The sequence below is a fragment of the Triplophysa rosa genome, linkage group LG1 (genome assembly GCF_024868665.1).
Source record: "Triplophysa rosa linkage group LG1, Trosa_1v2, whole genome shotgun sequence".
Classification (NCBI taxonomy): Eukaryota; Metazoa; Chordata; class Actinopteri; order Cypriniformes; family Nemacheilidae; genus Triplophysa; species Triplophysa rosa.
In genome coordinates, this window is record NC_079890.1 from 1,570,346 (window position 1) to 1,585,794 (window position 15,449).

General features: G+C 38.1%; 2 protein-coding genes across 4 annotated transcripts; one reads left to right on the forward strand and one right to left on the reverse strand.

The window, feature by feature from the left end:
- Positions 1–217: 217 nt before the first annotated feature.
- On the reverse strand, positions 218–6,990 carry mthfs (5,10-methenyltetrahydrofolate synthetase (5-formyltetrahydrofolate cyclo-ligase)). Of its 2 annotated transcripts, none has more exons than XM_057336893.1 (3): positions 6,737–6,990; positions 5,793–6,031; positions 218–3,780 (listed from the first exon to the last, which is right to left on the reverse strand). In XM_057336893.1, the coding sequence occupies exons 2-3, from the start codon at positions 6,004–6,006 to the stop codon at positions 3,554–3,556; spliced, it is 441 nt and encodes a 146-aa protein (XP_057192876.1). In that variant the 5' UTR covers positions 6,007–6,031; positions 6,737–6,990; the 3' UTR covers positions 218–3,553. The 2 variants fall into 2 exon arrangements, with proteins under 2 accessions (XP_057192876.1, XP_057192868.1); XM_057336885.1 differs by having other exon boundaries at positions 5,793–6,060.
- Positions 6,991–8,565: 1,575 nt separating this feature from the next.
- Positions 8,566–15,407, forward strand: zfand6 (zinc finger, AN1-type domain 6). 2 transcript variants are annotated; one of them, XM_057347731.1, is made up of 7 exons: positions 8,566–8,727; positions 11,198–11,354; positions 13,083–13,152; positions 13,597–13,694; positions 14,183–14,281; positions 14,382–14,483; positions 14,578–15,403. In XM_057347731.1, exons 2-7 carry the CDS (start codon positions 11,204–11,206, stop codon positions 14,724–14,726), a joined length of 669 nt encoding a protein of 222 aa, XP_057203714.1. In that variant the 5' UTR covers positions 8,566–8,727; positions 11,198–11,203; the 3' UTR covers positions 14,727–15,403. The 2 variants fall into 2 exon arrangements, with proteins under 2 accessions (XP_057203714.1, XP_057203721.1); XM_057347738.1 differs by lacking the exon at positions 8,566–8,727 and adding an exon at positions 9,310–9,478 and having other exon boundaries at positions 14,578–15,407.
- Positions 15,408–15,449: the final 42 nt, after the last annotated feature.

A 15,449-nucleotide genomic window follows, 5' to 3' on the forward strand; every position in this document is an offset into this window, starting at 1 on the left:
TATATCACTTCACAAACTAAAAGCAGATGCGTCCAGAAATATCTGACCGTCTGCGAAATCCAGGCAGAAAAATAGAATAATAAACGACCATGTCATCTAATTATAACAAGCATCATAACCATATAAATAATTGTACGATTAAGATTTTGTACTTCAATTCTCATGTATAATGTAAACACCAAAAGAATTGAATTTATTGACGTCTTTTATTGTTTTGCACAAAAAATACAAAATAAGATAGCTTAAGTAAATAAGACCTGGCATATTAAAATATATAAAAATATCAATATTAAAGATATCAAGGTTATATTTTACAATTTAAGGTTATATTTTATATTTCAGAAAAAAAATGTTTTTAATTAATTTGTAATTGAAGTATGAACATTCTCCTCAAAAATGAAAGCCAACCACAGTTACTACGACCTTGAAATACGACCTTCTTATGAGGTTCACTTGTTTTTGAAACGTTGTCATTTTATTAAAAGGGCTTCATCTTTGAAATGACTTTTTTAGCTAATAGCACAAATCTCTCTCTCTCTCTATAGTATATATATAAATATACTTGTAAACCGTTCTCCTCCAACCACATGGATCCATTACGTGACGCCCACTTTTTATGATCCAATCAACTCCCAACCCAAATTTTTTCTACTAAAGTAAAATTTCATATATTTAGTATTTTTTAGCATTTATTTTGTAATTTAGATACTGTACTTCATGACAAGTACAATCATTCACGTACTTCATTACAAATGGTCATTTCTAGATTCCACTTTTATTTCTTGTATTTATATATTTTGTCACAACAATGACACAAATCAGATTTGAACTCAGCTCACCCACATGGACACCATGGCATAATTCACATAAACGCCGGGCCAAGATTCTGACCAGATCTTAAAGGGACAGTTTGCACAAAAAAAATAAAATTGTCATCATTTACCCACCCTCAAGTTGTTGCAAACCTGTATACATTTCATAGTTCTGCTCAACAAAAAAAGAAGATATTTGGAATAATGTTCGTTACCAAACAGTTCTGGGGCACTATTGACTTTCATAGTAAGGAAATAATCTACAATGGTAGTCAATATTGCCCCAGAACTGTTTAGTTTCACACATTCTTTAAAATATCTACTTTGGTGTTCAACAGAACAAAGAATTTTGTACAATTTTGGAACAATTTTAGGGTGAGTAAATGATGACAGAATTTGGGTGAACTGTCCCTTTAAATCTATAAAATCAAATGTTTTGTTGAACTAATTCGCTAGTTTCATAAGAAAGCGCCGGTGAGCTTTTGCGACGCCAGGGTCGGCAGAGTAATTTCCGGTCGTGTAACACTGTATGGGACAAGGAGGATTTTTGACGGGCAAATACGGTATTTTTTAGATAAAAAATAAAGTAATATATCGGCGATATGGCACATCCTCTTTACAGTACTAAGCCAAAACAACTTGATAGTGTTATACGACCGGATATTAGTCTGCCGACCCTGGCGTCCCAAAAGCTCACCAGCGCTGTCTTGTACAACTAGCCCATTTAACCCTTGACAATATCACGCTTTGAAAAGTGAGTATACAAGACAAACATCTATTCAGTCCATGCCGTCACGAGGGCCTTCACTTCTCTGTCAGCTGAGCGGTTGATCATTTCTTTCCCGGGGATCTTTTGAGACATTTACGCGTTTGGCAGACTTTTTTATCCAAAGCGACTTACATTGCATTGTACTATACATTTGTTTCTGACTATGTGCAATCCCCTGGGATCGAACCCATGACCTTGACGTTGCTAGCGCCATGCTCTAACCTCTGAGCCACAGGAAACCGTCTCAACGTCTTAACCGCTCCTTTTCCTCTCAGCTCTTCATGTGAATGACGCACATCTCCCCACAGAGCCGTCTGTATGTGTCAAACGCTCTGAAAAAACCTCCAGCTGCGTAATGAATCCGTCCTCTTATATTGTTCAAAGAGAAGCTGTATTTTATTCACAATTGCTGTGTCTGAAACCGCTCCCTCGCTCACTCCTTCACTATTCCCTATATAGCGCATGACATTTGAGTCCACTATATGGGGAAGAAGTGAATGAAAATGAGTGAACGATTTCGGACACTGACGTGATATAACCTGAGTCTGACAGTACTGTCGTGGACATTCGACATAACGGTTATATTACACCTAGTCTCGCGTAGCCAGATCTTCACTTATCGCCGCTTTCTTTGGCCAAGGCCCGCCCCAAGAGGCCATATGACTGACAGGTAAAGCAACCAATCACGTTTTTTTTTTGTGCCTTGTCATGTTTAGAGGCGTTACTTCTTAGATCAGACGGCCTCGTGTTGTTTCCAGGCGGACTGTTAAAAGAACACGACACGCACGTCTCCCGGAAATCCTGTGAAATTCAACCAATCAGATAACGACCTCGAACGTGCTGAAGTGTTTCCAGAAAAGTGTTCCTAATGCATCAGACGTTCAGCCAACGGTCTATTCTATTACACCTGTGTGGCTTAGTGGATTGCTTAATAAAACGTTAAAGTTCATTTTCACCTAATTTGTCACGTTTTCGTATAAGTTTTCAATAAAGCGAACAAAACAACTGTTTGCCACGTTTATTTACTTTAACGTTTATTACGTTGAATAAAATTATTGAATATATTTCAAATAAAGCACGACGGTCTATAACATTCATTTAATCAGTTTATTCTCGAAAACACGAAAATAACTGTCAACAAGAACAAACGCGAGTGTAAACGTGCATTCGTGGCATTAACGGTCACTCTCATCCAGCTGATTCTAATCAAGCGGTCGTCGCGTGTTGCATCATGGGAAATAGTGAGTGAGCGAGGGTACATCGAATGTACACTCAAAATCAAAGTGCATTGTGGGAAATAAAGAGTGAACGAATGTAGGGAATGAAGTAGTTCACGCAGGTATCAGACACCACTACAAAATGGCGGACGCCTGATATAGTGCACTATATAGGAGATAGGGAGCGGTTTCAGACACAGCTATTGTGTACAGGCATTTCTGATATTCAGGATCCGAAAGGATTATGTAAACATACACCTGATGATTGACTGTTTGAACCAGTGAACGTCGATGAAGATTTTTCTATTTTCTTTCACAATATCATTTGTTCCTTTCTATGGAGAAATAATATCTGTGGCTGTGTGCATCTTGTTGTTTGCATTTCTCTCAAATTTCCAGCAAGAATAAAAAATCAAGCATGAATTGCTTTTGATGTCTGAGAACATTATGAAGGCAAAGTGAGGTGAAGTAGCACGACTGCTTGGTCCTTCACGGAGAGATCCCGTATATTTTATTTTACAGCAAAAAGGAAAGCGAAACAGGAACTAAAGAACATGCACGGGTGAACATTTGAAGGTCAGGTCAGGGCAGGCCTCCGTTTGTTAGTGACAGTTTGATCAATCTTGTTTAAAGACTTTCTTCCAGGTCTTTCATTTTAAAGCTTGAAGAGATTGAAGAGATTCGCTTGGTTACAGATGTAGAAACACGACCGATGTCCGAGGAAGCGTTTTCATCCACATTTAATTCGATCGAGTTCATTCCTCATCTTCATAGAGGACTTCATCGATAATAAAATCCCGATCGTCCGCCGGGATGTCAGTACAGAGCTGCTCTTTGAAAGCCAAGGCGATGGTGTACGGCTTTTCACGCTGGTGCTTTCCGCAGCGCTCCAGATACGTGTCGTAAAAACCCTTCCCTCGTCCGAGCCTGTTCCCGTTCTTATCGAACGCCAGCCCAGGCATGAGGATAAGATCAAGTCCTCCTGTAACCACATGAAAACACCACGTTAACCAGGGCTGCAGATGACAGGATTTTGCTTTTAAAGCACAAAGAATACATACAGTAGAGTATAAATAAATAAATGAATTGCTCGCTTAAATCTGTGACCTGTCATTATACTCTCTATCGCCATCTCTGTTTGAAATATTACATTTCAGGTTCATGTCAAGTTTATGTGCTTGACCATTAAATAATAACTTAAGAAGCCATTAAATAATGTGTTATTAACCATTTTCCACAAATTTGGATGATAAAAACCCCACCAAGTAAATTGAGCAAAATATCAAAACTCTCAAACACTGGGGGCGTGTCCGCTGTCTGTGATGAAGCCACGCCCACTCGCGTCTCTCAACCACCTTTCCCCAGTATATGTGACGAGTTTCACGGGACGATTTGATCTGTGTGTGTATCTGTCTGTAGTTTCCTAAAAACTAGTAATAATAAGAAATAAGAAAGTCATTCCAAACGGACAACAGTTTTATTAAAAGCTTTGTCGATTTATAAGCACCGTTTTACACCAGCGGATGAAATGAAGTGCACTTCACTGGATTCAAAGCATTCAGTCGTCTTAGCATTTAGTGTCACGGTGATGTACTACCAACACCAGCACGCGAAGATCAGCACACACACATACAGAAGCGTGACCTTTTCATCCGAACCGCCTCGGATCTCTTTAACGTGCTCTTCGGCAACATGCAAAGTCGACATGAAACTGAATTCTCTGCCTATTTAAAATGGGACATACTTCATGGTGAAATATTTATTGTGCAAAAAATAAAGAAAACAAAATCTAAAATTGAATTGCGTCTATTGAAAAGGACCAGAATAAACATCAGTTTCCAGTTCTATTATTTACATTGTTTAACTGTACCTTTTTTAGTAAGGTCAAATGCAATAAGCATGCTCCTAAACATAGCAAGCATTCCAGAATTGTAAAATATTTTCGGGTGTTTTCATAGTAAAGCAAACTGCACATGTATTAAGCGCTAACTAAATAAATATGGACAGACAGTAAATAGGAATAATTTTGATTTCAAGCTGACTTTAAACCTCCACAGGCGAGCTAAAAGTTTCTCTCACATTCGCTTTGCAAATCAAACCACATTCCTACAACGTACAAATTATTTAAGCGCTATTCAGTCGGACAATAAATAATATGAAATTAAATGATATCACTAATAAATTAGGACAATTAGATAAAGAAGCACGTCATTAATACCTAAATAAAACAGCACAAATTCACAAAGCTCATAATTCTCAACTCAACTTTATTTATATAGCGCTTTTTACCATTTTCATTGTTACAAATAGACTGAACAAATGGCCACAAGCACAAATTATTGCGCTCATACAGTAATTCACAATGGACTGCGCCGTTGGTTGCAATTCGAAACCTCACCACTAGACGCCGCTAAATCTCCTTCACTGGACCTTTAAACCTCCTTTGCAAGTGTGAGAAATAAATGGGAAGTAATTTTGCACAAGTTAACAAATTAGCACAAATATAAGACCATGCAAGTCAGTATTCTGACTTGTTGCGCTGATTTGTTGTTGTGTTGTTGTTGTTGCAGGTTACGAAATTCTTTTGGAAAGATCAAGGTGAGCAAGGTCTCGTAAAAGATGTAGAGCATTTTCCTCTGATAACAGATTAACTATTAATATTATTATAAAAAATCTGGGATGGCATAAGGGTGAGAAAATTAGGAGAGAATTTTCACATGCGAGTAAACTATTCCTTTATAAGCAACTACACGACACATGTAAACAAACAGAGGGCCACATAATATGTGTGGAATGAGATCGCCATCTAGTGGTATTAAACAAACTTTCCCTGTCACGTCACCTCCGAATAATGCACTTTATTATTAAAAGTCTATTATAGTCTAATCTCTGTCCTGTGTGTGTCCTACACTAACCTCTGTGGACAAACACAAAGTACTACAGCACAACCGTGTCAAAGTTGTAAAACACAAGTCATCATACAATGTACCGCACCTGTAGTCAAGGCCTCCTCTCTGCTCTGGGCGTCTTCATCTCCCGGCTGTCGGATGTTCCAGGACGTGAGGGACAGGTTCTGGATGTCCTCCGGGTCTTTCAGTCGAAGCATGTCCATATGAGTGCTGTTGCTGAAGTATCTGGGGATGAAGCACACTTTACCTCGCTTGAAGATATCCTGAAGGACGTCCTCTGTCCGGACCTCATCCTGCATGCTCAGGAAGACAGCCACACGCTGGCTGGAAAGGTATTTCGGATGTTTGAACAACTAGAAAATATTTTTTTTTTAATAACAATATTGCAAAAGTCTTTTTCACCATTATGACCAAGCCACCAGGATGACATGTTAATAAACAACAGATCTATAAACCTATTTTGGCAATTGCATTTAACCTGACAATTTTTTCCTGTGACACGTACTTTCCCAGCAAACAATTTTTGGTTCCCAGAACGTTCCCCTAACGTTAGTTTTTGGTTCCCAGAACGTTATTTTCTGGTTATTTAGAAAAAAAACGTTCTGGCAACGTTCTGGGAACGTTATTTTCTGGTTGCAAAAAATAAAACCGTAAAAGAACGTTCTTAGAACGTTATTTTTTGGTTCTCAAAAAAATAACCAAAAGGGAACCAAAAACTAACGTTAGTGGAACGTTCTGTGTTTGCTGGGTTATATGTACAGTACATTACAATAAAAAAGTGAAATATTAAAATTCATCAACTTAAAATAATAATTATTATTATTAAGAAGAAGAATTACACTTAGTCCATTTATATAATAAATAAAACATTATTTTCTAATATTAAGGGTTTCAATATGTTTCTTATTTTATCTGACACTGCAATCGTGCATTCTGCACTAAATGCAAAGTCCCACTATTAGGACATCTGCCCCATATTTCCAGGCCACTGAAAGGTGAAATTATTTAGCTGTCATTAAAGCACTTTACCTTTTGTGAGACCACTCTTGACTGTCGAAGTTTCTCTTGATCGCTCATCGTAGCCACTCGCTTCTTGATGTCTTTTCTTAAAGCTTGTTTAGCTGCACGCAGGGCTGCCATATCGAAACCCCGTAAACACGGAGCGCTTGACAACATTAAAAACACGTTAAACAAGAGTGCATTGCGGTAGTTCAGTTAATAATTCACTCGTGAACTTTCACTGTTGCAACAACATAACGCTCAGTTTGTGCACATGTGTTCAATCGATGAGCACAGGATCGATTAGCTGATCTGCTTTGAGTGGATGGTGTAGTTCAAGTCCCTTTAGGGAAAGTCATCGCACTCGGCGGATATATTTGCGGGGCCTCCGGGCAGCTATTTCAGTCATAGGAGACCAAGTCACGTACACTTAGACGGAGATCTATAAACTTTTAAAAGAGATTACAATGAGAAACATCCACATTACATGAAACAAATGTAAACGTAAAATCAAATAAGACTGTTTGTTGTGAATCTGTTTAATAATAACAGAAAAAAAACAAAAGGAGGATAAGGTGTTTCTTTAATCAACAATAGCCTATTTGCATGTCATTTTATAAGCTCTGATCGCTTTTTGAGTTTTACAATTTTGTAAAATATTAAAATAAACGTTACATTTTTTAAATGAGAAACTGTTTGTTTGGAGTCGGACCATTTCATTTTATGAATGTGAAATTTCCCCAGTAAAATTAACAATTGTATAAGATATATTAAATCATTATCAAAACCACTTTGTGTATATGCAATGAAAAAATAAATGAAAATTGCTTTCTTTTTCATTTTGACAAAGCCATCTATGGACAAAAGCAACATGAGCAGTCAATCTAAGTTTAAAGCTTTCTAGCACATGTTTTGCTGGATATATAGAGATGTCCAAACTCGTTTGCTATGGTCAATATAAAACAACATATTTCCGATGAACGATTACATTTGGCATAATCTGCACCATGTGTTTTGTTTTTGAAGAAATAAGGAACGTATCCGTTCGCTCCAGCCACTGCGCGTGCACAGCAAGGTTAGCAGAGCCCCTCCTCCAAAAACCGTTACGCTTTAGCGGTTGTTGATTGGCTTTTTATACTGGAAGGCGGGACTTCCGTCGCTAGTGCAGCCGTACTGAGCATTGCACAGTCACCAGGACTGCAGCGTCTTGTTCATATGTGTAGTCTTTGGTTATTGTACAGCCTCTTCCCTTTTAGGAAAAATAAACATTCGTGGGCTGTTTGAAATTATTTACATCTTGTTGTTCAGCTACAGTATATAACTTATATAAACTTCATTCCGAAAAATGTAAGTAACAAGTTAAGTTAAAATAGGCAAACCAGTCGCGTGTGTTTTCTTTCTACCGGTTTTTTTGCTAGTCAGTTTGCGTTTTGACCCTGGTCCAGAGAATCTTATCACAGCCAATTTAACAAAATCTTTTGCTATTGGCTTAAGAATTTAACACAAAGTACAGTGACATATAAGTCTCAATTAACGGAAACATTTTAAAAGAAAGCACAGCATAACAGAATCCCATAAATAAACTTACATTTACAACAAAAATTAAAATACTCATTTCCTTTAAATGTATAAAGTAAAAAACACCCTGTGTTACACCCTTGATAAAAAAACTCCACACGTGGTATTTTTGTACTACATTAAAGAATTTCCAAAATATTGTTTGCAATAGAAATCAGTTAAAGTTACGTTTTTTAAATAATACAATAAAATAATTATATGATACGTGCTATATTATTAAACAACGTCAACGTCCGTCAACTAGTCGTGTGTGACGTCACACGCGGGGTTAAAGTGGGGGTTGGAGAGTGTCAAAAGTAACAGTCTGTTTCTGGTTGGGGGAAGGGAAAGCAGCCAAAGCCGAAACACTTGGCAGATATTTTAACAGTGCACGCGAGAAACGGAATAAAACTTTATAAAACCGGAGAGACGGCGGCGCTGTGAACGGTCAGTGTGTTCCGGAGGTGAGTTTATAGACTCTGATCAGTTGATCAGTGATTCGGGTTCGACGTTTGGGCTTTTGTGTTTGCCAAGTTGTCAAGAGCAAGACTTGCTGTTATTTCTGATAGTAAATTTAAGATTAAAATGCCGTGTGGTTGCATAGAAGTAACGTTAACGAGCTAATGTCGCGTTAAAGCAGACAGCTGGAGATTGATGATTAGGTAACCACTAAGTTACGTTGGCCATTTAACTTTTACTACGTGGGCTTTCAGTTCACGAAACAGGAAGGAAAACCGTCTGGCAGTTGTGTAAACTCTAGTTATAAGATAAGCTGCTTGTACACTTATGAACGTTAAATATATGGTTTATGTTAGTTTTAACCGCAATTTTAATACTCAACTTATCATGGTTTCAATATGGCTAACGTTACTGTAGTAAAACCTTAATTAATCGTTTCTGTATTAATATGTGCAAAAGTGTTTGATTTTATTATTCATTATCAGCTTGAATGAATAATTAAAAAAACAATCGATCACATGCTACATTCAAGTTATTTAAGGCGTGACGTTAAATCAATGGATAGTATTGGTTTCTTTACATTTTTACGTTTACCGCGGGGCGTGGTTTAGAGGACGTGGCCAATAGCGTTCCAGTGGGCGTGTACTAAGAGCGTCCTGTTATTACTCGACGTATTATAACAATGTCGCGCTTTTCTTAAACTGCATGCAACGTCGCAAAGAAGATCAAAATTGAGACCCACAAAGCATTGTTCAGGTAAGGAGCAATGCGACCCGATGTAGTGACGTAGACATCGCGATAAAATCTTCTGCTAGCCGGCGATAGTATTTCATTGTTGTTGATATAATCAGCAATTAACAAAGGAAACGGTGTAAATAGTGCAGGTAACTATGGAAACCACGATGCCCTTTACTTTGATCCTATTGCAACAAGTCCAAGTTGTGGGTGGTGTGTAATGTGAGCTTGTGAAGGTTGTGATAAAAAGACAGTTGTACCGTCACGTGTTCTCTTTAGTTGGACTGTATGTACAAGTTCACAGAGACCATCAGAATATTTGTCTTAAAAATAGAAATACTTATTTGTAAAGTGGAGTCGAGTTGTTAACTGCTTATTTAGTAAAGATATTAGGCTATTGTTGTCCAATGTAACGTGTATAATTTATTTAAATGGCGAAACCTAAAGCATTGTCCATGTATTGAAGGAGTCAGATTCACTTTTGGTCATTTTCAGATAAGCATCAAGCAATAACAGCACACGTGTGACGTGTCCGTGCCAAAATATACTGACGGCATTGTCAGTGGAAAATAAAAAGCGGAAAATGTGCAAGTACACTATATATTTGAGTAAAGCGAGTTTTTTATTCAGTCTTTTGGTTAATATCACAAAAGGCCTGCAGTGTCACTGATCAACAAGCATTGATCATTGCTTCTTACACTTTTGTTGTGAAAAATAAAGAAACAATACATATCTATTGTGTTCTCTATTCATATGTAGTGGTCTGGATGTTTCTGTCCTTCATGGGTTGATGGTACTACCCCACCAGACTTTTATTTGGTAGTTACTACAGTCCTTTACATTTGATTTAAAATGTGAACTAAGCCCAACAAATTAATCTCCAACTCTGACCTTGGCGGTTTGAGTAAACCCATCACAAAGCGCTTTACACCCGTTTGTAACAGTGACACTTATGATCAGAAGAACTATCCCTGATAGCACACATACATCTGGTTTACGTCTATTTGACGTCTGCATTTACATCTGCAAGACATCTACAATACATCGTTTGCTCATCTGCAATACGTCTCAGAGATGTCTGCTGTCAGACATCATATAGACATCTAGAAGATGTCTGTAAGATGTTTATGATTTAGAATGGATGTACAACAGCTCTTTCTGAGATGTTTAGCAGATGTTTTTAAGCAGCAGATCTCCAGATCTTTAGCAGACGTATTACAGACGTTCAGACGTCTCCGAGACGTATTGCAGATGAGCAAACTATGTATTTAAGATGTCTTGCAGATGTAAATGCAGACGTCAAATAGACGTAAACCAGATGGATTGTGCTATCTGGGATGCAAATCATTTTCCAGCATAGTCTGCTATTGCACTACCCTTTTTATTTCTGTATTTATTTTCTTCCGTAAGCAGAACGAGGTGACTTTTCTTCATGGTAGTCTGTGAGGCGCACATGTAGTCAAAGAGGAAGATCTTTACAGACAGACAGGTGCACAGAGACAGTTAGATCATGACTGAGGAAGATAAGATAAGTGTCTTTCTCGCTCCTTCACACAACAAGCAATGCAAACATCTGCTCAAGATGTGTACTCGGCCTTCAGAACTCGGACACAAAACTCTATACAAGTTATACCTTGATGTTAAAATTGCTCTCATTTTTAGCCATATCCTTTAACTAGTTCATTCAAAACTGAACATTTTGTCATTTGGTGGTAATCGTGTTGTTCTTGTCTCCACAAGAGGGATATGGCTCAGGAGACCAACCAGACCCAAGGGCCTTTACTCTGTGCCAACGGCTGTGGGTTTTATGGGAACCCGCGGAATAACGGCATGTGCTCGGTGTGCTACAAAGACGCCTTACAACGACAGAACAACAGCGAACGATCCAGCGAGCCAGGTGAGATAACGCACCTATTCGCAACAGTCCTGTCTCAGCAGAGACTGTCGGTTTTAAATGCAGGAAGGTTGGTTGATTAGGTTGGTCATAACCAGGGGTGGACGGTGTGACCAACAAATGTGTTTAATGGTACGAGTAGTTTTATTTTACTGTAACAATATAGCATGATATAGTGCAGGGGTGCTGCATGTGAGTTGGCCACGCCCACTCATTTACATATATATACACAGAATGGACCAATCTAATTAAATGAGATAATGTTCAGATATATGCTGATTGAAATGTTTTGCCTATGTGACTAAAATCTCATTTGTCCAAAATCCACACTGTCCACATGAAAAGTTTTGATTGGCCGAATGGCCGTAGTTATTTTGGCCATATGTTAAAATATTTTCTTCTGTCCCAATTTAATATGCAGAGACAACTAGAAGTAAGCTCATGGTAAGTTTAAAGTTATTCACTGAAAAGTTTAAACACTGTGTCTCTTTAAAGACATTACTCTGTTTGTTTAAGAATCTTAACCAGCCAGATACAGGAACACACTGGCTTATGTTACGGAAAATGTTGATTTTATACAAATTGTTATAATGTGAATCATACAAAACTTTCATCGGGCCGCAAGCGAATTCAAGTTATAAAGTGGTTACAAAATTGCCATGAGATTTTGATTCTTGCTGCACAAAAAAATACACACTTTGGGCCTCATTCATAAATATTTGAGTGATTTGCGTGTAAAACAGACATTTCCGAAAACTCTCCTCCGGATTCAAAAAAACTTTATAAATGTCAGATTTGATAGTAAAATGTGACTGCATGTCAATGAATTCATATAATGAATCATTCGTAAATAGGGCGCGCATGATTCATAATTAGCATAATCCCGCCTACAGCTACGCAAATTAAGTATCTAGGAATGCTGGGGAATTCTCAGGTTTGACACGTTATTTTGCATAAGAGACTAATAGGCTATATGCCTAATAATAAACGAATAAAGCAACGTGTCGAACAAAGCATTTTTAGCCAGCTAATCAATGTCTTGTGGTCTTCTGAAACGGCTAGCGGGTGGCGCTTGAGAGATGCGGTGGTTGCTGTGATTTTTGTATATGCGTTGTTACTAGTATCCTATTCTGAAGGATATTGCCGAATATAAAAATGCAGTACCCAGCAATATGAACATCTCCATTGTTGTGTTGTAAAAGTGTGATGGATTGTCAATGTAGTGTAAGTCCCGCCTCTCCTCCACTGTAATTGGACGGCTGTGTTTAAAGGGACAGTGACGTGCTCTCTGTTTTACCCAAAGTTAAAGAGTAAAAAATGAAAGAAAGACAGGGCGAAAGAACTCGTGAAATAACATTGTGATACATAGTGAATCGAAACACAGTGCCATCAGTTTGTCTAAAAGAATACAGAACGTTTGAATATTTTATGCACCATTTACACGTGGTGTGGAGCAGGTGTACATTTCTTTCGTACCAACTAACATTCTGAAAATACGAACATGTTCATGAATCCGAAAATTTACGCCAGGACGACTTTACCAACGATTTACACACAAATTCGTTCTGCTCGTGTTTCATGAATGAGCTTTACATGTCGTGCGGGAAAATGACTTGTCATTGTCTTGTCCAGTATTGGCAACACAAGAAACATCCCACAGCCGTAGAATTGGAAGCCTAATGAAATGATGGAAGTGTTGATGTTTTGTGTCCTTTTCTTTCATTTCTACAGTGTCATCTAGTATAAGCAGTATAGGAGAGTCAGTGTCTGTACAATTAACATCACAACATGAAAAAAGCAGGTACATCTTTTACCTTACCGCCACTTCATTCCTCATAGTAACAGATCTTGGTTACGTTATATCAAATTTAAAATGAATTTTTTTGGGGATAGATGTACATATGATTTGAATGTGGATCATCCAATCAGAATTTAGAATCATTAGTTTTATTTACATGTTAACTGTTTGAGTTATATAGTTTTAAATGCGTTTAAAAGAGAAAAGTGCCGCCCATTTAATTCACTGGATTATCTGAAAATGCCACAAGGATCATTTTCCCCTAAATTTTAAATTTATGTGACAAAAAAACAGTATTTACAGCCGTTACACTTGATATAGTATTATATAAATACTACTCTTGGAATGATTCTGTATTGTATAAAGCTGTATATACGGTGTATATATTCACAAACAAAGGTCAATGTCTTGTCTTGTTTTTTAACTACCGTGAATATCTTCTCTTAGTGTCCGCTCTAATTTTTCATCGCCCGCGGCAGCGACACGTACAGATGGTGCTACAGCGGTCGCTCAGGCGGTTTTGGAAACACAGGAGGGACTACAAGGTGCGTTTTGGTTTGATGCTGACCCGTTTGTGACGTCATCCACTTCTCCAGACACGCCATCTCCACATCCAGCAGATCCATGACACAGAAAGAGACAAAAGAAGCTGACAAACGCCATAGAAACAGCCAGACGACTTAAGCTCTCGTTCCAAATCCGTGTGATTGTTTGTCTTGACAGCAGGCCAGGACGTGCAAAGTTCACTGGTTGTGCTGTAAAATGTTCTTCTGATGTAACCGAAGCTGACGTGTTGCGTGATTACTGATAAAAGAAGTTAGTTCAGCCGTATTTTAGTTTCACAACGTGACCCGTTCGTGATTGATAAAGAATGGATAAAAGTCAAAACTAGACGTTATATACGAAAATGGAGATGTGTGGTTGAGGAGACGGAAATATTAAGCCTTGTTTCAAAAGCTTACGAGTATATTTCTTTTGGGCTGTTCGTGTTAATCGAAGGGAAATCTTACTATGCGTTTGTCTGGATGTGTAGAGGCGAGAAGCGTTCAGGAGACCCCAGACAAGCTGCTTACAGCGGAGGAGAGCACATCGAGAGGAAAGAGGAAGTTAGATGAAACTTCTCAGCCGTCTGGTGAGCACTGACGTTTCGAGTTCAATCCAGACGTCGACAACGAACTTTTGAGATTGAAATGTTTGCAGCATTTCTTTGTGTTTGATGTCGGTGTCAACAGCCTCAGAATCGGACGTCTCGGAGCAAACCTCAGATGTCCCAGAGCAGTCCAAACCCAAGAAGAACCGCTGCTTCACCTGCCGCAAGAAAGTGGGACTCGCTGGTACGGACACTAAATATAGTTCACATTCGTGTCTTGGAGCCCATGTTGACTTAAAATTGTGTTTATACTACAGATCTGTTCTTGTTTCTGTCAGGCTTCGGTTGCCGGTGCGGTCTCTTGTTTTGCAGCGTTCACAGATACTCGGACATTCACAGCTGTAGTTTCGACTACAAGGCAGACGCCGCAGAGAAAATAAGAAAAGAAAATCCTGTGGTCGTCGGGGAGAAAATCAAAAAGATTTAAGATGCTTGGGGGAAAGAAGTTGTGCATGCCACAATGAAAAGCATTTGCAAGATTTGTTAGTCCGTGTGTCATTTTACCTCTCGGATGTCTTTACTTACAGATTAATGGGGTATATAAACCACTAAATATTTATATAATTGCAATAATAATTTAATTCGTTTTTTTCTGATATTCTGAGACAATTAGTTGGCTGTGCATTTCTGTGAACAAAGCTTGCATGTTGACAGAATGTGTCTTTTTGTTCTACTTTCTTTAAAGAAGGATTGTAAGGATTAGTTTAATATTAAAAGACATAAGGTTTGCCACAGTGCCAGTTTTTGCCCTTTCAAGAATAACGGGGTTATGCAAGTGATTACAGACAACAAATGGTTGTGTGTGTGTGGGTTCACACAGTTGCTGGAATAACTCATGTTTTGCACTTCATTACAATTTTTTTTAGTTTGAGTGAAAGTTGTGTGACAGAAATGAGAGTGCTTTATTTATGTTTGTGCATGCACTATGTTCATGTTCAATAAAATTTTACACATCACTGTCGTAAGAGATGTAGCCTTGTCATATTCGTCGTCGTCATATCTTCGTAATTTTGTTAGGACAATAATAACAGTAGGCTATACAGACACGACCGTGATGACGTCACGCCCACCGTGTCTTTCTATGTATAAAAAAAGCAAAAGACGTAAGTTTAAAATTTATGAAAAGCAAAAACAGCGTATTTTGTTTTGT

Bases quoted from the DNA above. Each gene is read 5' to 3' on its own strand.
- mthfs (XM_057336885.1), bottom strand. From the start codon at position 6,883: ATGTTGTCAAGCGCTCCGTGTTTACGGGGTTTCGATATGGCAGCCCTG. The intron at 6,061-6,736 runs GTAAAGTGCTTT...AATATTTTCTAG, and splicing joins CAAGAGTGGTCTCACAAAAG to TTGTTCAAACATCCGAAATA. The intron at 3,781-5,792 runs GTGCGGTACATT...ATGTGGTTACAG, and splicing joins AGAGGAGGCCTTGACTACAG to GAGGACTTGATCTTATCCTC.
- zfand6 (XM_057347731.1), top strand. From the start codon at position 11,204: ATGGCTCAGGAGACCAACCAGACCCAAGGGCCTTTACTCTGTGCCAAC. The intron at 14,282-14,381 runs GTGAGCACTGAC...CGGTGTCAACAG, and splicing joins TGAAACTTCTCAGCCGTCTG to CCTCAGAATCGGACGTCTCG. The intron at 14,484-14,577 runs GTACGGACACTA...TGTTTCTGTCAG, and splicing joins CAAGAAAGTGGGACTCGCTG to GCTTCGGTTGCCGGTGCGGT.